Source organism: Hypomesus nipponensis, chromosome 4 (genome assembly GCF_054491055.1).
Source record: "Hypomesus nipponensis isolate SF chromosome 4, ASM5449105v1, whole genome shotgun sequence".
NCBI lineage: Eukaryota > Metazoa > Chordata > Actinopteri > Osmeriformes > Osmeridae > Hypomesus > Hypomesus nipponensis.
Window position 1 is genome coordinate 2,495,254 of NC_140364.1, and position 27,687 is coordinate 2,522,940.

The following is a 27,687-nucleotide window of genomic DNA, read 5'->3' on the forward strand; positions in this document are numbered from 1 at the left end:
CTGTGAGATTCGGGGTTCCTCTGGGATCAGCCCCAGGGGTGATAAGGACTGGAGCGCATCGTTCTCACCTCCAGGAGAACCCCTTTGAGACGGCCCATATCTGCCAGGGCCTGAGAGTTAGATGCCAGGCCAGTGACCCCCCCCCCCCCCCACACACACACACACACACACACACTCTCTTTACAGCTTCCAGTCACGAAACGCTCACCGCTTCCAAACAAGGCTGAAAGCCAGCCAACTTGGCAACCGAGGATGATTTTTCGAAGAAAAAAGAAGAAACAGTGCTGTCTCTTTTCAGTGTTTCCCTTTCGTCCGTCCGCCTGTCTAGGACAAACACGAATGAGCACCGAATGAGTGTCTAGACTTCCTTCTATCTCTCTGGCCCTGACGGCCATCCTTGACAGAGTCTCATCCGTCTCCTCGTGGAGGCCTATGGACCGAGCGCCCCCCTTCCTCCCGTATCCCCCCTCCCCCACCACCCTGCCATGAAAGATTTGTGAATCGTTCCGTCTCGAGCAGAAGGCTGTGGCATTTCAGAGACCAAATCACCAGCCTGTAGATTACTGCTCTGGCACCAACACCCAGGCTCCCATTTCTGCAATACAACACAGAGAGCCATATGGGTGTCCGTGGTGGAATATGTGCTGCGATGGAGGGAGGGGGAGGCCGAGTGCTCTTAGGCATGCTAGCCGGCGATACTACGCTATGACAAGTCTGATGCATGTCTGCCAGAACAGAGCTGGACCCTGTTACATAGACCCTCCCCCTGAACAGGTGGCAGACGCTCAGACCAGACGTGGGTCACATAAGGAAGTGACTCGACAATCCTTTCAAATGATAACTTTGCTTAATCCAGCCTGCTTAGTCCAATAGGCAGGGTTTGCATACTTGTGGTCTGTTTTTAATGGTCGTTTCGTGCCAAGCAAACCCAACCCAGAGAAATACCTTTAAACCCAAATTCTCACAGATGAACAAATGAAATGATTGTACAGTAGAGATATGTGTAGGCCGCCCTGAGGCTGAACAAGAAAGACGCATATTGTTAAACACAAATGACATGGACAAGCATCGCAAAACATAAACTATTACACAATTGGTTGTGTAAGACCTAGACACTTGGCTGGCTCTCAAACTTTATTTGGTGTCTGACATGGAAAAATGGCCACAATGAATGTTTCCCCCAATTACAGGCAGACAAATAGGAGCGTTGCGTAATGGCTTTCACACTGAGCAAGCGAAGACGGACTAGTCAGCCAGGACTAATTTGATTGGTTGACCAGCAGACTGTGGACCAGAAGTACTGGACTGGACTAGATTAGGGGCCAAGACATGACGTTGTATAACTTCATCAAAGAGGAAGTACTGAAACTCCTCAACCAAGTACAGTGAATGCGCTTGTGCATGGTCACAGCACAACTGTTAAGCAACACTTCAAATCGAAATCTCCGTTTTGCCTGACCTTATAAAATGGATGCTCTCTAAGTCTACAAACTGTATGTAGACATCTAAAATACCACTTTTTTTATGAAGACATAAAACACCAACAAAAGATTAATCTTAAATGACAGTTTTTATTTGATTACAGCAGACATCAACTGGTTTCTGAGAGCAGTAAGCAGGACCTTTGTATTCTGGATATAAGTTTGTGTTCTGGTTGACCAGGACAATACAGCGAAAGCAGTACACAAAGAGCATGTTGTTGTATTTGTATTTGTTTTTGTTGTTATTGTTTGTGTTTGTTTATTTCCTTCTACTGATGTCAAAATGGATAATGGAAATATAACATTACCTCTATCAAGCGGACAAGTATAAAGGCTATTACAGATGTGCATGTTCATTTTAGGCAGGACAACAAATAAATCATTTTACGGCACTGAGAGAGGGTGGGAAAAAGGGGGAGGAAGTGGTTGAGGGAGAAAGGGTAGAGTTGGAGTGAGTGTGTGTGAGAGAGAAAGAGAGACATTAGAATGTGGTGTAGACAGCATGATTTTGATCAGGATTTGGGTGATCGTTTTCTTTCTGCATTTACGACATTTCTGTTCTTTGCTTTTTTTTTCTTCTCTATTCTTCTCTCTAACAACAGACAGATCAACAACATCACTTGGTCTCATACAAGTATGTTCAGTATAGCGAGAGATAGAGATAAGCGAAGGAGAAAGAGGAGATAGGGACAGAGAAAGTGAGCGAGCAAGAGAAACAGAGAAAGAGAATAAGAGAAAGTGAGAGATAGAGCAGGTTGTTGTTAGCTAGGCCTGATCGACCCCAGTCCACCGAGTACAAGTACAATACAGCACTTCAGGCCAGTCCAGGTTGATAGAACCGGAGCCACCTGACAGGACAGGACCCCCAATGGAAGTCCAGCATTGAGAGACTGACTGAAGTATTGCCAACGGCTGTAGTGGTTCAACAACGAATTATTACAAAAATGCAGGACAGATAACTGTAAGACCAGTTGGAGGCAAAAGACAAAGGGGTCAAAGTCGCTGGGACCCCTGTTATAAAATGTAACAAAATTCCCCCCAAATTGTACAAATCTGTAGCAATACAGAGAAACCAAATATTTACAAGAAACCCTTTTTTTCTTTTTTCAAAAGTGTACTATGATGCAGCAGAAATCCAGCTTTGGCACTCCACAGCAGTTTCTCCACCTGGTCAGTGCTTTGGGCACACATCCAGTGCTGCATCCTTCTGAACATTGTCCTATGCCGCGCAACCCATCATCGCTGGTGTTATGAAACTGTCTCACGGACCAAAGACTCGCCTCCATACAAAGAACTCACAAACTGGGATGGACACAAACGAAGCGAAGAGATAAAATAGTTCGGAAAATACAATTATTTTGATAATTAAAACTCTTTCTATGTGTTTATTTCTGTCTGTCCTTGCTTCTTTATCTCCCGGTTCCTCTGTGCAACTGACAGCAGCTACTGATCTCACCTGCAAAAAGAGAGAGAAGAAACGGTGCCATCGTTACTTTGTACACCAGAGTAATAATACTTTCACTAGAGCCCCCATGGTGCCAGGAAAGGGATTCAAAAATGAATCTCCAGCCAATTCTGCGCTCTCTCAGTGCCTTGAACCAACTGGTAACTGGGACATTGGATTGTGAAATTCATATTGTGCCCAGGCACACTAATGAGGGAACTCTGTTAACTGTTTGAATTTCAACCACTTGACACAAAGCCGCATCTACTGAAACAATCGTTTACTTAAGACTAAAATAATGACTGTGGCGTGTAAAAACAGAATTCATGAATTTTAACTCATGAACATTTCATCATCATCATCATCATCATCATCATCAACATTATCATCATATTTACCTTTATCCAGTCACCCTCCCAGAGACCTCCTCTGTCATCTTCTCCTTGTCCGAGCCCAGCTCCGGAGGCCTCCTCCCGCGTGTCTCCTTCCCCTGGCTCCCCTCCACGTCCAGCCAGCCCCCGAAGCTGTCCCTGACCCAGCCTCCGGCGGTCCGCCCCTCCGGACCTCCGTTCCTCAGCTCGGACGAGCCCTGCCTCAGTTTGCTGCTCAGCCACTCCTTGATGTCCTGGGTTGGGATCCCCACACCCATGTGCTCCGGAAGTCTCCCGATGTCCTCCACCGTCGGCAAGGTCTTGCCTTCCCGGGTGATACTGAAGGCGTTCTCGGTGCTCGCTGGCACGGCTGGCAGCGGGAGTCCCTGGACGTCGCTGCCGTTCATCTTGTGGAAGAGGTCTATCCATTCAAGGGCTCCAGTCTTCAGCGCGGAGCGGCTGTCCTTGAACCAGCGGACGATCTCGGTGCGGCCTAAGCCCGTCTGGGTCTCCAGCTGGGTGTACTGCTCCGGGGAAGGCCACCGCGTCTGGGCGAACACATCCTTGAGGAGCCCCAGAGACTTGCTGTCTAGAGGCACTGAGAAGGAAATTGGGCTGGTAGTTGTTGGAGCGAAGATGGGGACTGGGTAATCCTTCAGATGGCTGCCGTGTTTGTGCATGCCATTAAGGTGCCCATGTTGCTGCTGATTCTGCTGTTGGTGATGGGGGTGATGGTGGTGATGCTGCTTCTCCATGCTGACCATCCTCTTGGAGCCCATGGAGTTGAGCAAGGCTTGCTCCAGATTGTCTCTGAGTGCCCTGCGCTCCATAAACCAGCTGTCAATCTCTTCCCTGGAGAGTCGACTCTGCGAGGCCAGGTCATCCACCTCAGCATGTGTCGGGAAGCTGTTCCTCTGGAAGTTCTCTTCCAGTATCTTGAGCTGCTCCGAAGTCTTCCCCTTCATCCTCTCCAGCAGTGGGAACTGGGTTGGAATCGCTTTCTGAGGCCCAGGTTGTTTGGGACCGACCTCAGAGTCCAAATGGATGATCCCATTGTGGGACTGGTCGCGGGACCACCTCCCCTCACCCCGGGTCACGCCATTAGCCTCACCCAGAGGGGTGAGGACTTTGGCAGCCTTCGGGTTGGCTGATTCGGGCTTCTTCCTAACATCGGGAGAGACGCCGGGTAACTGAGACGGGAGTTTGAGCGGAGTCCTTACCGACTGGATAATACTAGGCCTTCTCAGCTGGGGAGCCAGTAGCGGCGGTGAGTTTGGTAACTTCAGATTGGGGGCTAGGAGAGAATGTGTGATGGGATGTTTTTCTTTGGAAGCTATGGAGGCCGGGGACATGGCGTAGTTCTTGAACGGAGGGGCAATGATTGGAGCAGGGAAAGGCCTCTTCATGTCTGGGAAGACTGGGGAGGGTGCCGGCTGCAGCTTGTTCTTGGGACTGACGAAGGGAGATGTGATGGGGTGTCTGCTTTTCGAGTGCACCAGAGACGACGACGTCAACGACGAGGACCATTTGATTTCTGCGGCGAGGTGAGGAAGTGCAACGGATCTCTTGATTTCGGGGGGCACGGGAGGCGGAGCCATTGGCAGCCTGTCTTTGGAGGGCGGGGCCGGAGGCGGGGCCATGAGAAGCTTCTCTCTTGGGTCCTCTGCGAGGCGCTTTGCCTCGGAGACAAACGCTGGGCAGGTCAACGGACGTTTAAGGGATTGTACGTGATTTGTGACTGATGACATAGAAACAATGGGACGAGGGACAGTTAGTCCATTGACCAGCTTTGTAAAGGCCAGACTGCACTGTTCAAAGGTGGTAGTCTTAATAATGGGCTGTGTGACTTTGGCAGGCTGGGAGACGGTGCTGCTAGGCAGGACGGTGAAGGTCTGATGGAGCGGAGGGATCGACCCGTTGAACATCTTCTTCCTGGCTTCCTCTACTTCCTCGGGAGACCAGGTGATGCCCTGCTTCAGCCTCTGGGTGGTGAACCACACCTTGATCTGGTCCTCAGGGTGCTTGGACGCCGCAGTCAGCCAGGAAAGCTCTGCGTGTGTTGGGTAGGGGAACTTGTTGAAGGAGGTCATCAGGGTGGGGTTGTTGTCCAGGGAAGGGTTGTATTTGGTGGTGTTCAGAGGAACCGCAATTTTTGGTACAGAGCTGAAGTTGGGTGGCCGCTGCAGCAGCGGCATGACGTGGGAAAGGCCATGGATGACGGTCGGTTCCGGGATGATGACCGTGCCGTTGATGTTCACCGCCCTGATCTGGTCTTTTGGGATGAGGTTCTCCAGCATCTCGTTGCTATGTTGATTCAGCGGCTGAAGATTGTCGATGACGGGATGCTTGATTTTCGCGGGCGGCGGTTGGCTGGTGTGGAAATTGCCGGAATGGCTGTCTTTTTTGTTTTTGCCCGGCATGTTTGTGGTATGCCCTTGTACGTAATTGTCCACACCTTCGATTGTCTGCTCCAGGATGGTCTGGCTGTTGGCTTTGACCCTCTTGAACTTAAAGTTCGTCTCTCCCGGGTGCCGGCTCTCGTTGTGCTCGGTCAGCGAGTCAAACTTCTTGGTGCTGAAGTTGCAAACGGCACACAGGTACAGAGGGTTGAGGATGACGTTGGGGTGACTTGCATCCACGTGCTCTTTGAAGTCTCCCAGGTTCTGGGTGAAGAAAGAACAGTATTTGCATTCGTAGCCTCCTGGCTGTTTTCTCAGAGGCGCCGCCTTGACTCCATCCACCTCCTCAACTTCCTTTTCCCTGACCTCACTTCCCAGGTCTTCAATAGGCTCCGGTTCCAAGATCTCCTTGTGATTGGCCTCTATTGGCTCTGAGGACTGGTTATGATTGGCTGAAGACTCGTCTGACTGGTCTTCTGGGATTTCCTGATTGGTCAGATCCATGTCCTCTGGGTCATCCTGGCCCAAGGAGGGACTGACTCGGATCATGCAGGGGTTGGAGGACTTTCTTCTGCTGGACATTACTGCTGCTGGTGGTGCTGCTGCTGGTGCTGCTGCTGCTGGTGCTAGTGGTGGTTGCGGTGATTTAGGCAAAAAGGCTTTCAGCCTAATGGACCTGGGACCTGAGGATACAAACAAACAACTTTTTGCCCAGCAAAATAACTGGTTGCCCAGATATACATGGATCCTCAATGGGTGGTTTAGTTTCCAGTGAATTACTAAATACTAACAATGCATTCCACCACCCAAACCAAATCTGTGGGCGACCCATGTCCCAACAAGCAACTAATCCTAAACAACAGCATTGTTGATCTGCAATCACCTTACTGGGCTCTAGGGGTGTGTGAGCGCCCAGGTTGGGTGGCGGCCCTGCCCGCTGTCACAGGGATCTCCCGGGCCACAGGGCTCTCCGGTGACGAGTCGTCCAGGATCTGCAGCCTCTCCCTGGGTGACCCGGCGTAGGGGTGCCGCCTCCCTCTCGAGCTGACCAACCACGTCAGCTCCCGTGCGCGGCTTCATGGGAGTTCATCACACTTGGCACTCACCTTGAGAGACAAGAACGGGAGGCATAACACAAAGGCCTTTCTGTTGTTTTGTTTGTTTGTTTCTGAATTCAATGAGATGGCTGTTGGCTGTTAACTACCTTTAGATTATACAATTAGGTCTACATTCATGTTATCCCACTGGGGGTAATGTTGGTTATTATACATTATACTCCATTACGACTCAAAAGGAGCCGTTTTTATGTATTAATTATATAACATTATATAACAGCTTCAGTTAAATAAAACTATAAAAACAATATTACTTTATGAAAGACAGAAGGGGAACTTTGAATCTTTTCTCATGGTCTTATGGGGGAAGTTACAGCCTGCCCAAGTATCAGGGAGAGTGAGAGAGAGTTAGAGAGAGGGAGGGAGTTAGATAGAGAGAGGTAAAGAGAGAGGGAGGGAAGGAAAATTACAGGGAGAGTTAGAGAGAGAGAGGGAGGGGCAGAAAGAGAGGAAGGAAGGGAGAGGGAGGGAAATAGAGAGGCAGGGAGGTGGAGAGAGAGGGAGGGAGGTTGGAGAACACTGAGAAAGACATAGTCAGACTCTGTGGTGCTCCATCCACACGGATGAGAGTGAACACACGACAGAAGAGGCATAAACTAGGCCATGGCCTGTCGGAGAGAATGAGACAAGTGCAAGTGATGGAGAGAGGGAGGGAGGGAGGAAAAGGTACAGAGGGGACTCATTCATACTGCAGTCGCAAAGTCACTGTTGGAGGGAGTATACCATAAGGTAGCAGTGCACAGGCCTCGATGGAAGCCATATGAATGGTTTCTTCGCGTAAACTTCAAGCATGTCACTAATGTCAATGACTATAACCTTTAGGCTAAACTAACCCTTATAGATTTATAGTAAAATATGTCAGATTTTAATCTTTACGCTTTAGTTAATATGAGGTGTAGTATTATCCGAAGAAATTGGCATAGCCTACTCAATCTATCAAACAAATACTCGGAATTATGTTTTTATGGTGGTGGTGGTGGTTGAGATATAAAAGACTGTGAAAAACGTGGTAAAAACAAGGCAAATGACACCACAACACATACATCATCACATCAGAAGGTGTCAGAAACCAACCACTGAATAATGAATTGGCACCATGAGAAGATGGTTTTTTGAGGCCCCCAAAAAAGCAGTTATCTGAGAAATAATGTCTTCTGCACACAATGAGGAACTAGTGTGCAGTGTCCTCGTGCCTGAGGGGAGTGTGACACAGCCCTGCTGCCACATGACATCCTTCCTGTCCCAGGACTGCACAGCAGACGACCAGCACCCCACCCCAGCTACTCAGCTTGGAGCAAAGGCCCTGGTGGATCTTGGGGGTATTGCATCTCCGTTTTGGCACTCGGCTCATTCCTGTATTTTGATTCAGTTAACTCCAGTCTAAATATCCAAAACTAACTTCCCCAATCATTTTTTTCTGTTCTATTCTGTTTCTGAAATTGTATATTTCATTGTTTTATTTATCTGCAATTTGTTATGGGGGAGTCCCAGTGAGACCAAGGAAGCCCTGATAACAAGATCTCAAACTACTACATCTTGTAGGTCTAAAGGTGGAAACATTGGGCTTAGGATAAGTGAGAACCAGGGTTTGATTCCCTCTCCGAATAAACAGTGACTCAAGTGACAATGGGTGAAAAACGTTTCCTGTCCTTTTTTTAAGGTGAAACTGACATTTCTAGGCTAGTGTCTTAGGATCAAAGAAACTCTGTACCCGTTGGTAAACAGCTCAGTAGACGTACCCTTACCTGGGAGCGGAGCACACTGCACAGCACAATGCCCATCATCCCTGCAGGGTCACGCTTTCGCAAGTCGCTTCGAGGACGCAACCCGTCTGAACGACATTCTGTCATATTACTATGTCACCTGTCTGGTTTTTAAGATGTGGGACACACAAAAAATATATACCTTTACTGTGTACCTAAGAGATCTCGGTGTTCCAGGTGAACCCAACGGTCTACCTCAGCTATGTAAACTGGATCGACCATGTCAGGTGTGTTTCAACATGGCTAGTTCTGCCTGCACAATCCTATTCTCCATGTCAGACTTGGCCAAGGACGTACACTGAATCCTGTCTGCCCACAACCAGTTAATTGCCCCGACTGTCCATAAAATGAATAATGAACCCGAGAGGATTAATAAAGAATTCTAATATCGCATAATTCTTTTCCTTCTTACAAACTCACAGACCCTTGTCCTTTCCCTCCATCCATCCCTCCCTCAATCAATCCATCCGTCCGCCCATCCTAAATGAACTAGATTCAGTTGCTCCCACGTTGATTTTTTTTTCTCTCTCTCCTTCCAAAAAGAGCACGGCCGCCCAGCTTCATTTCCATGCAGTCACTATGGCAACAGGCAAGACGTCGCACGCTGCCCTTCTGCGGCCCACCGCTGCATATTAACCATCTCTACGCACAGGTGTTAATGAGGAGAGAGGGCCAGCCTGGGGCGAGACGAACCACAGCCAGGGGGTGGAGAGGAGGTCGAGGGGGAGCTGGGGGAGAAGGGGGGAAGGGGGAGAGGGAGTTGGAGACTGAAGGTGGGGGGTGGGGGGGGGGGGAGAGAGGAGGGGAGGGGAAGGGAAAGAGTGAGAGGAGGAAGGGGAGGAGAAGGGGAGGAGGGGAAGGCTGATGGAAAGTGGTTGAGAGGGGGGGGGAAGAGAAGGGGAGGGAAGGGAAGAGGAGAGGAGAAGACTGAAGGAGAGGAGGAGAGAGCAGGGGTGGGAAGAGAAGGGGAAAGGGGAGGGCAAAGAGAAGAGAGGGGTCGAGAAGGTTGACGGAGGAGGAGGAGGAGGAGGAAGGAGACCGTTGAGGAGAAGGAAGGGGAAGAGAGGGTATAGAGAGTGGAAGACGAGTGTTAGGAGAGGAGGAAGAAAACACAGGAGGACCCACAATGGTGTGAGTGAACCAAGGCTGGGCCAAGAAGATGGAAGAGGAGACCTGAGGTGAGGTGAGGAACAGGGAGAGATGGAGAGAGGAAGGGGGAGAGAGAGGAGCGGCGAGTGGAAGATTGCAGGAGGACTGACCACAGTCGAGCAGAGCAGGAACCAAAGAAGGAGGAGGGGAGAAATAGAGGCCAGAGGGACGAAAGCACGAAAGACCAACTCAGAATGAATGAAAGAGAGGGAGGGGAGGGGAGGGCAGAAAGGAGATTCTCTCCAGCCGAGGGCCCCGTTGGGACGATCCGTTACGGATGAGGAAGGAGAGAGGGAGGGAGGGAGGAGGGGGAAGACTCATGATCCGTTACGGATGAATCGGTGATGCTTGCCTGGGTAGGCCCCTCACGGCCACCCCACAGAGAGAGAGAGAGGGGGGGAGGACGAGGGAGACTCTCTACCATCCCAGTGAGGGAGGACGAGGACGAGGGAGAGAGAGACTCTCTACCATCCTAGTGAGGGAGGACGAGGACGAGGGAGAGAGAGACTCACTACCATCCTAGTGAGGGAGGACGAGGACGAGGGAGAGAGAGACTCACTACCATCCTAGTGAGGGAGGACAAGATCGAGGGAGAGAGAGACTCTCTACCATCCTAGTGAGGGAGGACGAGGATGAGGGAGAGAGAGACTCTCTACCATCCTAGTGAGGGAGGACGAGGACGAGGGAGAGAGAGACTCACTACCATCCTAGTGAGGGAGGACAAGATCGAGGGAGAGAGAGACTCTCTACCATCCTAGTGAGGGAGGACGAGGACGAGGGAGAGAGAGACTCTCTACCATCCTAGTGAGGGAGGACGAGGACGAGGGAGAGAGAGACTCTCTACCATCCTAGTGAGGGAGGACGAGGACGAGGGAGAGAGAGACTCACTACCATCCTAGTGAGGGAGGACAAGATCGAGGGAGAGAGAGACTCTCTACCATCCTAGTGAGGGAGGACGAGGACGAGGGAGAGAGAGACTCTACCATCCTAGTGAGGGAGGACGAGGACGAGGGAGAGAGAGACTCACTACCATCCTAGTGAGGGAGGACGAGGACGAGGGAGAGAGAGACTCACTACCATCCTAGTGAGGGAGGACAAGATCGAGGGAGAGAGAGACTCTCTACCATCCTAGTGAGGGAGGACGAGGACGAGGGAGAGAGAGACTCTCTACCATCCTAGTGAGGGAGGACGAGGACGAGGGAGAGAGAGACTCACTACCATCCTAGTGAGGGAGGACGAGGACGAGGGAGAGAGAGACTCACTACCATCCTAGTGAGGGAGGACGAGAAGGAAAGGAGGGGGGACGGAGAGGAGAGGAGAGGGCAGAGAGGGGAGAGGAAGGGGGAGAGAGGAGAGTCATTAACACCCCACAAAGGGGAGGAGGGAGCGGAAACTCAGAGAGGGGGAGGACGGGGGAGAGGGGAGACTTACTCCCATCCCACAGGAGAGAGAGAGAGAGAGGGGAGAGAGGAGAGCAGACACCGAGAGGAGAGGAGACGAGAGGAGTTGATGAAACATGCATGCTGAAATTGTCCGTCCTCGACTAACTCTCTCCCCTCCTGGCCCCGCGCCGCTCGCCCGGAGACAAACAGACAAGGCCAGCGCTGTTTCCTCTCCCCCTCTCTGCTTTCATCTCCTCCTCTCCCTTCCTTCTTCCCTTTCCGTCTCCCTCCTGTCTCCCTGTCCCTCTACCCTCCTCTCTCCTTTCAACTCCCCCCTACCCTCTTTCCTCCCTCTCTCGTTTCCTCTCCTCTTCAGGGTCAAACTCAGGTCAACTCGTTTGGATTTCAAATACTCTGAATGTTTTCTTGGTTACTAGGAATGGTTCCTAAAACAAAGCTGTGTCAGAATGGCATGAAAGCCAGAGAAAGAGAGGGTGTGCGAGTGTGTGTGCAAATGTGTGTCGTGTGTGTGTAGTGTAGTCTGTGTGAGTGTCGTGAGGTGTATGTGTGTGCGTGTGTGTAGTGTGTGTTGTGTGTGTGTTTACATGCTCCAGTGCCAGCAGAGAGAACAGGCTCCATGCATCACAGCAGATGATCAATGTCCTGGAGAACCTGAGGAGACACACTCTGACCCTGGGGGCCCTGACGACACAACACCACCTCAGCCTCCACACACACATACACACATATACACACACACACACCTGCTGCATACACACACACACCTGCTGTATAAAGCACACACACACACACACACACATAAACTGTGTACACACGCACACAGACATGCCCATGATCGTAGACTTAATATACACAGACATGCCCTAACATAGACAACACACATCTACTACACACCACACCCAGACACACAGCCCTGCCAACAGCCATCCCTCTATAACAACACTAAGAGACAGCACACCCCCCTCGGAGAGAGAGAGAGAGAGAGAGGAGGAAAGAGAGAGAGAGAGGAGGAAAGAGAGAGAGAGAGAGAGAGAGAGGAGGAAAGAGAGAGAGAGAGGAGGAAAGAGAGGAGAGAAAGAGGAGGAAAGAGAGTAGAGAGAGAGTAGGGAAGAGAGAAAGAGGGAGGCAGAAGTGATAAGTATGGGCTTGGCTTGATCCTTCAGAGATAGATGAAATAGATTCAGATAGATTTTCTTTTATCGGTTCATTTATCCGTCTTCCCTCCTGTCCTCTCAGATGAGAGTCCTTTCACAAATCAGCCGGCTGCTCCCCACACTCCTGCCTCTCTGCTAGATACACACACACACACACACACACACACACCTACAGACACGTGCACACACCTACATTCACAGAAATGCACACACACACCTACACACACACAAACACACACCTGCCCTGCACACATGCACATTCGCACACACACTCCCATACACCAACACACACCTAAACACACCTACACACACTCTCTGGGCTGGATCACGTTGTCTCGGCCCCCCTTGGAGGCATCTCCATATCAAAAGGTGGCGACTAACTGACATTCAATATCAAACACACCACTTTCTGTCTGAACGAGAGAGACAGAGGGAGAGACAGAGAGACAGAGAGTAAGAGAGAGAGAGAGGGAGAGAGAGAGATAGATAGAGAGAGAGGGAGGGAGGGAAGGAGAGATAGGGCGCGAGAGAGAGAGAGAGAGAGAGAGACAGAGAGAGAGAGACAGAGACTGGGAGAGGGAAACTAGTTGAAATGGAGAGAGAGAGAGACAGAAAGAAAGATAAGAGGAGAGCAGCTTTTAAAACTCAAGCTAAGCCATCGTGATCATCTGGTCGTAAATCTGTCTCGCTTTGGTTCAAAGTAGAACCTCTTAGCACCGACACCGCACACAAACACACACGCACGCACACAGGTTGTAGACAGAACCCGGAGAAGCGCAGCGGCTATGTCTCTATGAGTCGGGTGAATTTGAATGAGCGGAGAATTAATTTAAATCTCATCAGCCTCTGCTCTTTAATACCTTATCAGTTCTGCATGGAGACAGCGGACGTAATCGCATTAGCCCCCCGTCCCCCCCCCCCCCCCCCCTCCTTCCTTGACTGCCAGGTGAGTATCAGTCAGTCCTGAGGCATGGCACTCGCACACACACAAATACACAATCATACACTCACACCATGTGTTGATGTTCGCTTGCACTTGATGTATTCCATACTGTTATCAATACCAAGTGTGTTGTGTATCAACGACAGCCCTCTATAGAACAAAGGACACCAGTTTTTGGACCCAAAATATATTCTACAGGCCTTGCCTCCAGACTGAAGGACCTGGGTCAATTCAGGGGACATGCCGATGGAAAACGTTCCTAAAATACAGCAGCTCTGAGAAGTATGCACCTGATTACATACCAAACACCTGTTGGTGGTGTGCTATCTGTGTGTCCCCTGTCAACTAGGAATCCCGTCCCCTGAACTTCATGCCTTAGAGAGACCGTGCTGACATCACTGTTTCCACTGGTCATGATCATCTTTTGAGTTTGTCTCTTTGCCATCAGCCGGCGTTGACGTCGGACGGTCACATTGTTCGAGTGGAGACGGACTGAACTGCTACGACGCTAGGGGTCGACTGCGGTTATCAGCGTGGCCGGTAAAACTTGTTTTCCCGCTTCCAGGGTTTCCCACAGCACTTTTCAGTTAAGGCGGCCGCCTGCCTGAACGACACACGCCTGCCGCCTTAACTACGCCGTGAACAAAATCGATATCGATTTTATTTATTTATTTGAATAGCGATATCCACCGTTGTCCTGGTTTCTCCCTTCCATTCCAAACCGTGACCAACGCCAGTCTCCCTTCTCTGCAGAACGCTTTAGTCTATCACACAAACTAGGTGATAGGCGGCTCACAGGACAACAGCTTCAAGCACAGCTTACAGTAACACTGGTCGAAGTCAGCAAGTCTCAGTTTCAACTGTGAAGAGAAGACTTTGAGCTGCAGGTTTGACAGGTCAAGTGGCAGTAAGAAAGCCATTGCCAAGACGGCAAAATATGAAAAAGATGCTTGCCTGGACCACGAAGCACCACATGTGGACTACTGAAGACCGGAAGAAGGTCTTATGGACCGATGAATCTTGGTCAGGGGCAGGGCTCCAGACTAACTTTTTTACTAGGAGCACAGTAGCCCCTGACTGAAAATGTTAGGAGTGCAAGAGGAAAATGTAGGGGCACACCTTATATTAACCTGCAATGTCATTATTAATGTAACTAGAGAGGGTACAAGTCAGTGGCGAATTTTAGACCCTTTTCAGAGGTGCTCAAGCACCCCCTAAGTTTCATCTCAGCAACCCTAAAAAAATATATATATATATATATATATATATATATATTGTTTATTATCATTTGATGCTGGTAGTTCATGAAGACAGGGACATCCTTAGTTTTTTAATTCTTTCAATATTTTGCATAATAATACATAACTGTATTAATTGTTATCCTGTGAAATTAGGGATTTATATTAGCAAGGTGGTTTAGCACATTTGCAAGGGACTGTATTCACGTCACATTCTCATTGGGGGCTAAGCACCCCTAAAGGTCTGATCCTAGAATCACCAATTTCTAGGGTGTGCTTGCGTCGGTTGCAGATGGATCAGTTTTTTTTTTACTGACACAACTGATATACATTGACCCACCACATAAGCTTGAGTTTAAATACATTTAAAGTGACATTACGCACTGTACATGCAAGTCTTAGCTAAAGGACTTAAATGTATGATGCACTTTTTCCTCCCCCGACATCACAACACAATACTTGCTGAGTATAACAACGCAACAGCGCAAACAGACAGGGATACAGTAGCAGCGCTAGTGCTAAATAAGTATTTAGCTGCTCGGCTCCATGACGCCGGGTAAGAAGGGCTTGTGAAACTGCTCACCTAAAGAACGAAGGGGAATCCACTTGTCTGGCAGATTAAGACATGTTCGTAGGAACCTAGCGAAAAATAGCCAAAACTTTCCTAGACTTTTAGCTAGGTTTATAGGTAGCATTACCTAGCGAAAAATAGCCTAAACTTTTCTAGACTTTTAGCTACGGTACTAATGCCGAGGGCTCGCTGATATCGCTGTCTTACTAGAACGTCGTATCTCTTGCTAACGTGTGCTGATGTTGTGTACATCCAATAAATTCAAAATGTGTAGGTCGCACATGCGCGAGTGCTTGTAAAAAATGCTCGCACTGTCTCAAAAACTGGTCGCAAAATGCGACCATTTGGTCGCAGTCTGGAGCCCTGAGGGGTTTGTCTTTCAGCAAGATAATGACCCAGAACATACCTCCAGGCTATGTCAGAACTACCTTTGAAGAAAAGAACAAGACAGTAGGCTTAAAATCAAGGAATGGCCAGCAGTCTCCAGACTTAAACCCCAAGCTGGTTTGGGATGAACTGGACAAGCAAAGCAAAGCAGCCTACAAATGCAACACATTTGTGGGAACTTCTGCAAAAGTGTTTGGAAGAACTTCCGGAACAATATTTGATTTCCATTGTAGAAAGAATGCCACGAGTGTGTTCGGCTGTTATATCTGCAAAAGGTGGCTACTTTGATGAGTCAAAAATGTAGATTCAATTCAACAAAACGATTCCATGATTTCTTTTCTTTTTTATCTCCAATTGTTTATTTGTTCTATACCTTAATTTCAGAGTACATTGAGACATTAAACTTCATAAATTTCAATAAAAACTGGAAAAATTTAAGTGTTCTTAAACTTTTGACCGGTAGTGTATATATCGGTTCAAAATATCGGTTATCGGTCTACTTGATCTGTAATAACCGGTATCGGCATTGGTCCTGTAAAACACATATCGGTCGACCCCTAAGACACACACACTCACACTCCTCCACAAACATACAGTATAAAACAAACACACACAACCACAAATCCACACAGTTTTCAGTGCAGCAATATCATTCTCTTGTACAGTCGAAGTAAAAGAGCAACTTCTCCCCCCTCTCACTCTTGGCCTCTCGCACCCTTTTCTGCCCCTCTCCCTCTCTCTTACCCTGTACCTCACCCCCCCTTACCCCTTCTCACTCCCTGCCCCTCTCCGCCTCTGAACCTATCACCCTCGCACACACCCTCTCTCTCTCCCTCTCCCCCCTCTGCCTCTATTACCCTCTCTGCCTCTCTCTTACCCTCTCCCTCACACAACCTCCCTCTCTCCCACTACATTGTGAACACATGCAAAAACGAGTCGACACTTAGCTTCAACACATTCGGCTAGTTTTGGTCCCAGTTTGGTGTTGCATGTGTAGCTTTGTTAGAAACGTTTTACCGTGTCACGTGCTTTGGGGTCGGTATTCAGCCTAGCAACGTCAGAGACCCTGACCTCAACATGCTCCTCGGCAAAAAGAACGAAATCGGACAAAAAGAGAAATCAGAGAAACGGACGGATGGCGACAGCGCCATTGTTTGTGCTGCCACGGATTCAGCCAGAGCTGGGATGGAGGGAAGATTTGGGCGAGGGCGTGAGAGGGGGGAGGCGGGCCTGGGAGTGTGGCGAGGAGAGGGAGGGGTTTTGGTAGAGGAGGGGGGATGGTGGGATGTGGTGAGTAGAGGGAGGAAGGGGTTTAGGTAGAGGAGGGGGGAGGAGGGAAGGAGGGGTGTGGTGGTTTTGGTAGAGGAAGGAAGGAGGGGTGTGGCGGTTTTGGTAGAGGGGGGGGGGGGGGAGGGGTTCACTAGCTCCTCAGATGGCCATGGGACCGCTGTGTTACCATGGAAACCACCAACCGGCAGATGAGAGTGATTAAATCTCCCTCCAAGACCTTTCGATGGCGATTGTTTCGCTCCGCTAGGATCCTGCCGGTGTGACACGCTCCTCTTTCATACCTGTTTCTAAAGATGCCTCTGTTCAGGCTAGGGTCTACACTGCACACACACACACTGTCATACACACACACACACACACACACGTGCATGCATACGCACACCCCCTCTTACACAGACACGCACACACACACACCTTCTCGGACACACACTCACACATCACACTAACTACATTGGCACAATGACACAAACACCACACACAGTCCTCTCGACATCAATAGTGGGATGACTAACATTCTGGGTATTTGATCATGCAAAGAAAGCGCCCCTGCTCTCACATCCAGGCTTGTTCCGACTGGGTTTAACAGCTCAGCCTCTCTCTCTTTGCTGAGGCGCATCCTAACTTTGCATTTCAACTTAAACTACAGCCTGAAGAAAGGCAACAGCAAAACACACGCGCGCCGACAGCAAAACAAACAGCGAAAAAATCTAAACATGATGTTAAGTGCGCGCGCGTTGCATGTGTTTTGGGGCTGGGTGCTGGGTGCTGTGTGCAGTGTGCTGGGTGCTGTGTGCTGTGTGCTGGGTGCTGGGTGCTGTGTGCTGGGTGCTGGGTGCTGTGTGCTGTGTGCTGGGTGCTGTGTGCTGTGTGCTGGGTGCTGGGTGCTGTGTGCTGTGTGCTGGGTGCTGTGTGCTGTGTGCTGTGTGCTGTGTGCTGTGTGCTGTGTGCTGGGGGCTGTGTGCTGTGTGCTGGGTGCTGTGTGCAGTGTGCTGTGTGCTGGGTGCTGTGTGCAGTGTGCTGTGTGCTGTGTGCTGTGTTGCTGTGTGCTGTGTGCTGGGTGCTGGGGGCTGTGTGCTGTGTGCTGTGTGCAGTGTGCAGTGTGCTGTGTGCAGTGTGCTGTGTGCTGGGTGCTGTGTGCAGTGTGCTGTGTGCTGTGTGCTGGGTGCTGTGTGCTGTGTGCTGTGTGCAGTGTGCTGTGTGCTGGGTGCTGGGTGCTGTGTGCTGTGTGCTGGGTGCTGTGTGCTGGGTGCTGGGTGCGTTGATGTGGCTTCCATGTGCCCGTGTGGCATGTGTTGTGTGTTTGTATGGCTTTGAAGTGTGTGTGTGTATGTGGCTTGTGTGGGTGTGTGGCGAGTGTGTGTGTTTTTATAGCTTGTGTGTGTGTGGTGTGGTGTGTTTATGTGTGTGTGGTGTGTTTATGTGTGTGTGTGTGTTTATTTAGGCAGGATCCTGTCCCGCCCACCTATGTGTAGAGCAGGAGCACACGTCTCACAGAACTGAGGGAGAGAGACGGAGAGAGAGAGATGAAGAGGGAGAGAGAGACAGAGTCAAGAGAAAGAGGGAGAGAGACAAAAGAGACAAGAGGAAACAGAGAGACAAAATGGTGTGTGTGTGAGTGTGTGTGAGCTGCAAAGGAGAGAGAAAGAGAGAGTCTGTGAAGTAAGAGAGAACAAGAGAGAAGAAAGAGAGACTCCATCTTGTCCTTACGAAACACACACACACACACACACACGTTACAGACGTTTGTTTCACGCACGCAGCCAGCCAAGCAGGGAAATATTTTGGCTGCACATCCTGTGCTGCTTGTTTAAGCTCAGATCTGGAAACGCCAGCTTTTCTTTCTCTCTACCCCCCCCCCCCCCCACCCCACACACACACACACCCCCCTCCCTCCTTCTCCTCCTTTCTTTCCTCACACACTTTGGTTTTTCTCTTCGTACACCCTACAGATAATGAAGCCAGTGATCCTCTCATTGTGCCGAGAAGAAGGGGCTTGTAGCTAGGCTGGGCGCATAGGCTCAAAACAAAGAAACACACATTAACCCTGACAGGCCAACAGATGACAGACCCCCCCCCCCCCCACCCACACACGCACACACACTACAGACGGGTACAGTATACTACCATTAGCCTACTACCAACGATTATGCAAGGTATTGCCTGCTGGAGGAGGCAGAGAGATCAGGAGAGTGTGACTGAGTGTGCACGTTTGAATGTGTGTGTGTGTGTGTGTGTGGTGCGTTGTTGTAAGTGTGTGTGCATATCTGTGAGTATGTGCGCGAGAGCGTTTACGGTAGCAAACATTTGTGTGTGTGTGTGCACATGGCTGGGTGAATGTGTGAGAGGGCGTGTGAGTGAACGTGTGAGAGGGGGTGTACGCCACAGAGACCAGGAAGTCCCTACAAAGTCAAAAATACAGTATCATCCAATCAAATTGTGCCACCAAAGGCGTTGTGTATGTATGCGTGCGTGCGTGTGTGTATGTGTGCGTGTTGGTCAGGCCTGCTGTGTCTCACTATGAGAGGATGTCCAGGAGAAACACTGGTCTAAATCCCAGGACTCCTCTCCCTCCAGGGCTCATGTAACATGCTCTCAAACCTGGGTCTACTGGGTGTATTTGTGTGTGCGAGAGAGAGAGATGATAGGGGGTATTATGTTAGTATGTGTGTGTGTGTGTGTGTATATGTACGTGTGTGTGTGTTTGTGTGAGGGAAGGGGAGGCTATGTGTGTGAGCTGTGGAAGGGGGGGGGGGGGGGCAGAGGTACTGAGTGAGATGGGGGAGGATTAAAACGAGAGATAAAAAGAGGTAGAGAAGGAGGGATCCTTGCGGGTGTGAGAGGAACAATCTGGAAAGTTGAGCTCGGGTCAAAGAGAGGAGGGGGAAGGAGGGAGGGAGGAGCAGAGGGGGAGTGAAGAGGGAGAAGCGGGGGGGGGGGGGTTGAATGAAGGGGTGGTTTGGCTGAGTTTGGTGTTTTCTCCGAGAGCAAAAGTGTGTTCTAGAGCCTGAGGGGGAAAGACGCAGATAACTTCAAGAACTCCGACATGGCCGACTGTTGCTCTTGCACTGAGAAAGGCCCGCTGACTGGCGGGTTCCCTTCCAGAGGTCTGAGTACTGACTGGCGCTTTACATCAAATCAGATCCGAGCACATCACTTAAAGTTGACCGACAGGAAAACAAGCCCAGGAGGCCCCAAACAAGATGATTCAATCATTGTCTGAGACCAATGACTTATCAAATATGATCCTATGCTGAATTACCAAGGCAACCAACCCTTATAACGCTTCAACATATCTGGTTAGGGCTTATCCGTGAGACAAGCCGGGCCATGTCAATCGCTTGTTAGGGACAGCATCATGAGCCTCGTCCTATAAACTGGGGAACGCATTCTTGACTTTGCACTGTCACTAATCACTATTAGATTATATCTCTGTGTCGGAGTATCCGAGAGACAAATTTGGCACTTCCGGCCGAATCGTTACAGTGCGAACGTCCGTTTGGCGCCGATGACCCAATTCTAACGCAGAGACAACTTTGCCTTCTGCCTCGGTGCCTGCCTAATATGAAAGAATGCTTCCATCTTCCGCCAGCGACCCCCGGCTGAGTGGAGCCGTGGCCGCTTGGCTGGGCTGGTTAGATGGCAGAGGTCATGGACGGTTTACAGTGTCGCGGTGTGAGAACCCCAACAGAGACAGATCTCCCTCCCTCCCTCCCTCCCTCCCTCCCTCCCTCCCTCCCTCCCTCCCTCCCTCCCTCCCTCCCTCCCTCCCTCCCTCCCTCCCTCCCTCCCTCCCTCCCTCCCTGCCTCCCTCCCTCCCTCCCTCCCTCCCTCCCTCCCTCCCTCCCTGCCTCCCTCCCTCCCTCCCTCCCTCCCTCCCTCCCTCCCTCCCTCCCTCCCTCCCTGCCTCCCTCCCTCCCTCCTTCCCTCCCTCCCTCCCTCCCTCCCTCCCTCCCTCCCTCCCTCCCTCCCTCCCTCCCTCCCTCCCTCCCTCCCCCCCCCCCTCCCTTTCTCAATCTTCCTCCCTTGTTTGCACTCAAGACCTCGAATAAACAGCCGCCAAATGAATACTGTATTTACGCCTGTAAGTAAGCAGAGATTGTTACAGTAACAGCACTGTTAAATCGAGTGGCGCTGCATGCCAGCTTCGAACACGGCGTTTGGGGCTAACATCTGTGAATCAAAGTGGACTGAGAGCGGGGCAATTTCGCAACGTTTCTTTTTCTTGCGCAACTTTCTTTTCATAGTACCATGTAAGCTAAATGGGACAATGGTTTTCTACTGCTCCTATGCATGCCAAGCACATTCGGGGTGCCAGGGTGGAGAAGGAGAGAGAGAAATTTGTCGGAGGAGCGCCGGTTTCCCGGTGAAGCAGAATTGATGCAGGCTTGATCGCCTTGGTAACTCATCCAGCTGTAGTAACTCGGATTGGGCCAATCAGAAAGCGATGCCCAACCATGGGTGGTTTCTCATGACTCATTTGCACTCCCACACACTCACCAACCTAACTAACCACACTGCTACACACACACACACACACACACATACACACACACACACAACAAACAGTACACCTACTACACAACAAGTGTTTCACACTTCCAGAAACACACACACCAGCTCAATCAGTAATACTACCACGCACACATGCGTGTGCGAATGCTCATACACACACACATACACACCAACCAATCCGGTTACAGCTATTCCGAGGAGAGCGCACAGCCCTGCTCCCCTGGTAACCTCGGTAACCCCTGTGGTGAGAATACTCACGCCACTTCCCTCGATGGGCGGTGCTTCCTTGAGGGGGGCGGTGGGGGGGAGTGGTCATCCAATCACAATCCAGATCCGCCTCCTTAACTTCCACTGGCAGACACTCTCCTTTCTGCTCCCTGTCTCCCTCCCTCTTTCTTTTACTCCTTCTCCCTCCCTCCTTCCCTCCCTCTCCCCTTCTTACTTTCTCCCTCACAACCTCCTCCTCTGTTTCTTTCACTCCTTCTCCCTCCCTCTCCCCTTCTTACTCTCCCTCCCTCTTTCTTTCAGTCCTTCTCCCTCCCTCCCTCCTTCCCTCCCTCTCCCCTTCTTACCCTCTGTCCCTCACTCTCCCTCCCTCTGTCTTTCACTCCCCCTCCCTCCCTCCCTCCCTCCCTCCCTCCCTCCCTCCCTCCCTCCCTCCCTCCCTCCCTCCCTCCCTCCCTCCCTCCCTCCCTCCCTCCCTCCCTCCCTCCCTCCTCCTTACTCTCCCTCTCCCTCACACTCCCTCCACCTCTCTCCCTCTCTCCTCTCTCCCTCTGCTCCAGCACTACCCTGAGTAGCCCCCTGCTTTGGCACAACAACACAAGAATGTCAGGGCTGGGAGTGAGTGTGTGTGAGTGTGTGTGAGTGTGTGTGAGTGTGTGTGTTTGTGCGTGTGCGTGCACGTGTGAACGAGAGTGTACGTGAGAATGTGTTGTGTGTGTGTGGGGATAACTGCAGGCATATCTGAGATGACGGTGAGTGAGAAGTGACTCGAGTGGGACGATGACGTGTGTGTGTGCGCGCCTGTGTGTGTGTTTGGGGTGACGGTGGGGGCAAGGCAGAGACAGAAACAGCTTTGCGAAGGTCCGTAAAACGACACTGCTTTGTGCTTGGCCAAAAAAACGGGAGCTGGTTACCTAGGAAACGCGCCGAAAAAGAAGCGTGGACAGATTTGGGGAGAGGTTGTCTGAAAGAGAAATCGCCACACCTGAAAGCAGAGCGGGGTCTGCCCGGCGACTCAGCAAACTTCACCTTGCACACTTCCAACAGCTCCAATTCAGAGCAGAGTCAGGTGGCTGAGCGGTTAGGGAATCAGTCTAGCAATCTGAAGGTTGCCAGTTCAATTCCCAGCTGTGTAAAATGACGTTGTGTCCTTGGGCAATGCACTTCACCCTACTTGCCTGGGGGGAATGTCCCTGCACTTACTGTAAGTCGCTTTGGATAAGAGCGTCTGCTAAATGACTAAATGTAAATACTTGTCGATGTGTTCCTGGGTGCTGATCGGCATTGGGATTCAATCGGGTTAGAGAATACCTAACATAACAGCCTTTTAGCAGCAAGCCACCATACTCTGATAAAGGGAGCCATTTTAGATTCAGTGCTTCTATAAACATATATAGAAGCACCAGGACACACCAGTAGAACAGTCTGGTGTATGTGTAACATATACTATACAGCATGCAGTTTATATTAATAGACCAGTACTGTATATTGGCCTATATATAGATTTAGACCAGGGTAAACCAGGCTAAGACAGGCTAGACCAGTATACCAGGCTAGACCATGCCAGGTTAGATCAGACCACACAAGAAAGTATACTTGGCACAGGCATGAAACATAGCCGGCCATTACACTGAGCAATATGAGCTGAACATTTACACACTCTCTCTCCTCCTTCTCTCTCACCCTCTCTTTTTCTCTCTCTCTTTCTCTCTCTCTCACTCTCTCTCTGCCTCCCTCCTCCCTCTCACTCTCTGCCTCCCTCTCTCTCTGCCTCCTTCTCTCTCTGCCTCTCTCTCTCTCCCTCTCTCTCTCCGTCTCTCTCTCTCTCCCCCTCTCTCTCTCTCTCTCTCTCCCTCCCTCTCCCTCGCTCTCGCCCTCTCGCTCTCTCCCTCCCTGTCACACACAGGCTTCCTGTATGACGAGGGCAGAGGCTGACAGTGGGCCGGTGTGAGGGCTGGCCAGTGCCAATGACTGGACACGCTGCTCTGCTGCACTGAGGCGCCTGTGGAGAGAGAAGTCAGAGAGCCACGGGAACAGACTCCCCACAGTGAGGTCATCACTGCTGCAGACGCAGAGAGAGAGACACAGAGAGAGAGAGAGAGAGAGAGAGTTAGAGGAAGAGAGAGAGAGAGAGGGAGAGTTAGAGGGAGAGAGAGGAAGAGTTAGAGGGAGAGAGAGAGGGAGAGTTAGAGGGAGAAAGAGTTAAAGGGAGAGAAAAAGAAGGAAGAAGGAACTTGAAATGAAAGAAAGGGCACAAAGTGGGAGGGAAGCTAGAAAAGAGAGGTGGGGAGATTCTAGATTCTGGAGAGAGAGAGTGAGAGAGAGAGCAACAACACCGGCTTTCAGGCCCACAGCAATGACATCACTATCTGTCTATCCTTAGGCAATGACATCATCGGCCGTCTATGCTCTTAGTCAACAACATCTGAGACCTATAGGCATGCAGCTAGCTCTCTGTGTGGCTGCTTCACAGACCAACACCACAGACCAGCACTCCTACAGAATCCACACGTCGTCTCACCAACAGGACCAGACAGCAGTACTTTGCTTAGGATGAAAGCATCTACCAGATGAATACTACATTAGGTGGACCGACTGTCTACCCATGAGAAATAAGACATGGCCAGTGGGCATACCAGCTGGAGTCTAAAGGCCCAGAATCCTGGAGGTCCACTGTGTTGTTCACCAAGCTCCCGCAGCGTGGGACACAGAGTTACACCGACCCAGGATCAGCCTGGCCTCTCACGTCGCCACGACTGGGATCACAGGGAGGAGTAGAGCCTGGTCTGGGACCAGCACTAGGATTCAGCCTATTTATTATTCCAGATACAGTCATGCTAGGCACCGGCACCGAGTCTGTAACACTTCGCTCGTTAATCCAGGAGCTGCATATTGCAAAATGGTGTATGCGTGTCAACAACCAATTAGAGCCAGCCTGGCGAAGTTGGGTAAGAGACCAAGCCTGCTGCAGAATCTGACTAAACAGCACAAGCTCAGAGGCAGTGCTGTTGTGTGTGAGTGTGTGTACATGTGTGTCTACAGTACACACTGTATGTATATGAATGTGTGTATATGTGTGTGTGTATTGTTACATAAGTGTAAACATATGTTCAATTGTTTATGTTGTGTACTCATCTGTAGGTGTGTGTGTGTGTGTGTGTGTGTGTGGGGGGGGTCCATGGTAATACTTGTGATCCGTTGGCACACATTGTTCGTATTTACCCCACATGACTTGCACATTTCGATTCTGGCACAAGGGCTGGCTTGCCAAAGCAGCTCTGCGGAGCTCGCATTAACCAGGAATTATGCAAGCAGGACATTCTAATAAGATGCAGATGAGAGAATTCCTTGATCCTGGGCAAGAGGACCAAGGAGAAACACCAGATTTCTCTGCCGGGCTTCCAAACTTCCCAGAGTCCCCTGGAGAGGCGAACGTCCCACAATGCTCTCTCAGGTTGCGAAACATAATTTGATTACACTTTACATTAAGTAGCTCTAGTGTTTGTGTAGTCGTATAACATCACACACCTGGTGCTGAGAGTGTGTTGTAAATAAGCAGAGGCACTCTGCCATGGGGACACAACCGACGCCGTTTCCTCCCTGAACCCGAGATGTCGATCCTGGGTAAGAGGCGGTTGTAATCAAACTTTAGCCCTTTCGACAAGGGCTTCGCAGAGACCCAGAGTTGCTCTGACCTGAACTCTACTGAGGTAGTGCCACGGCGTATGTCAACAACAAACATTGCTGTGGTGTTTGCGTGTGATGTGCGTGTGTGTGTGCACGCCATGACGTGTGTGTGTGTGTGATGTGTACGTGTTTGTAGAGTATGTGACAAGCGTGTGTATGATTTGTGTGTGATGGGTGTGTATGTGTGGGTGGGTATGTGCATGTAGACGATGAACGAATGCTGAATGCGCGTGTGATGGGTATGTATGAGCATGTATGTCCTGAGAGAGACACTTGTTTTGCTCTAACTGCCCTATGCACCCTGAGTCATCACAGAGAATTTCTGCCTGGTCTCTGACGTCACACACACTCCCCCCCACACTCACACACTGCACCGACCAGAGTTTGACAAGCTACAGCACAACTAGACCAGTGGAGGTTTAAACAGGTGTGTCTCCCTCGCCCCTCACCCTGCAAACTCTTGTTACAATAATGTCACGCATCATATTTGCCATCCCAAATATGCCATCTATTCCTTCCTACTCATACATGACTGCTGGGTGGAGATTTACTCACTGGGTCTGGCTCTTGTCATTGACAATTAATTTACTGTTTTGTACGGGCAAGTAAGCAGAATGACGAAAATAGCCCTTATATCGTAACGCACTTCGTATGGTTGTTGCCAGGAGGAACACAAGACAACAAATCGCAAGAGCACTTCCTGGGGTCGAGGGCGAACGTCGCCAGACCACGTCCCTGTGATAAATAGCGCGGTGTCTGCAAAAACATCGGGGAGGCGATCCAGGTTGTTGAAAGTCAACGAGGAGTGGACGGTGGCAACAGCTGGCTTTTACAGAATGATCGAAAATCGGGAGAAGTTTCTCAGAGCCGCCGTTTGATTCTAGGTCAAACTCTAGGTAGCTTTGTTTACCTTAAGATCAACATACAATTAGCGACATTTAAAAATTAAAATCACTTGTGTAACGCACATCCTTGTCTCAGATGCGGAGGTATATGGAAATGTACTGGTGTATCTACCGGGCGCTGTCACCGGGCAAAGCAGTGGCGCGATAGACGGTAGACGATCTACCATAGTATGCAGTACGGTTCAAGGCGTCACCTCAGTTAACCTATCTTGGCTGTCTGGCTGCGGTTGCTACCCCGATTGAACCATTTAGCTCGTGGCAGCTAGCTAGCTAGCCGAACCACAAGCCACAGAAAGAGCACACTAAAGGCACACCACTGCTAGCTTGAAAACTTACCGTTTGTAAAAACGTTATTATTATTATCAGCATTGCTTGGTAAATAAACTCACGTTAGCTATAATAGCGCGATGCATCGTAAGACAGCTGTGTAAAAATATTTTGAGCAAAGTGAAACATGGTTGCTTGCTGGCCATGATTTATCGTTTTAATGTTTACATACCACTTCATTTGTACACTGAAAACTGCATGCACAAATGAAATCCTAGGCAGGCGCACTAGTTTCCTTGCTAGTTAAGATGTAATATCGTGCCTAATGTTACCTATAGCTAGCTAATGCCTAATTCAATTTGTCAAGATGGTAAACAAGCCATACAGCAAACACCAACGTCAGGGACGGAGAGTTGAGGGGCACTGCCCTGCTAAGTAGGACAATTCCTAAATTCTTCGTTAAGCAGGCAAGAGATCCGACATATTTTCTGAACAAGATTCCAGGGAACGAGCATAATAGTCAAACTTCAGAAGTGAACTGTGTCGAGCTAGCTAAACCAGCTAACTACACTGTACGCATAATACCAGGTACTTGGCTGCTTTGGTTTCTAAGAACGGTGAAAGTTAGCTGCAAACTAAATGACCATTGAGGAACATAAAAATGTATTTAACTTTAACCTCAAGTTGACATGTATATCTTGTAACAAAGTGTATCGTATCTGTTTAAACAAAGAATGATTTGATGGCAAGGTGATTCTAGCTGACAGTGTCAGCGCGCGTTGTCATGGAAGGGACGTAGATAGAACACGACACACGAGCTGGGAAAAGGCGGCTATAGTCTAGCTCGCTACCAATCGGTTTTAACTTGAGTTTTCTCTTTAGTTTGTTCAAAATCTTCTACCGGAGTTGAAATAGAGTAAACTGTATGCGGTCTTACCTGCCTAGTAATGTCTTTAGAGGCTGAGACGGTGAAACTAGCGGTAGATTCCCAATAATAGTTGTCTGCGGTGACGCGCATATAGCGCTGGTAATTCTAAAGATTCTGGCATAACCTAAAGACAACAGTACAGTAGAAAAAGTCGCCGTTCATAGGGGGATCTACGACAAAAACCACATGATCGTGTACGTCAGCATACATTTGCATACGACGCCAGGAATATTTTCATTCAAGTCGCATGAAAATGTACAGAAAAGTTGGATGGGGAAAGAGGAGTGTATATTAACAACGATATGTACAACGGCTTTTTCAGTGGGTTGCCTACTTTTAGGTGCAGAAACAATAGTTACAACTTGTATTAGCAAATTAACGTATAGGCTAACTTATGTTTATCATAAACCATAGACAATTACTACATACCTTATCCTGGCACTATATTAAACCAA

The 27,687-nt window shown here is 49.8% G+C and overlaps 1 protein-coding gene across 6 annotated transcripts; it reads right to left on the reverse strand.

The window, feature by feature from the left end:
• Window positions 1–1,551: 1,551 nt before the first annotated feature.
• Window positions 1,552–27,383, reverse strand: LOC146294992 (zinc fingers and homeoboxes protein 2-like). 6 transcript variants are annotated; one of them, XM_084695661.1, is made up of 4 exons: window positions 27,246–27,383; window positions 6,579–6,801; window positions 3,324–6,378; window positions 1,552–2,937 (listed from the first exon to the last, which is right to left on the reverse strand). In XM_084695661.1, the coding sequence occupies exon 3, from the start codon at window positions 6,275–6,277 to the stop codon at window positions 3,326–3,328; it is 2,952 nt and encodes a 983-aa protein (XP_084551787.1). In that variant the 5' UTR covers window positions 6,278–6,378; window positions 6,579–6,801; window positions 27,246–27,383; the 3' UTR covers window positions 1,552–2,937; window positions 3,324–3,325. The 6 variants fall into 6 exon arrangements, with proteins under 6 accessions (XP_084551787.1, XP_084551791.1, XP_084551786.1 ...); XM_084695665.1 differs by having other exon boundaries at window positions 6,584–6,801; window positions 27,242–27,373; XM_084695660.1 differs by having other exon boundaries at window positions 27,242–27,373.
• Window positions 27,384–27,687: the final 304 nt, after the last annotated feature.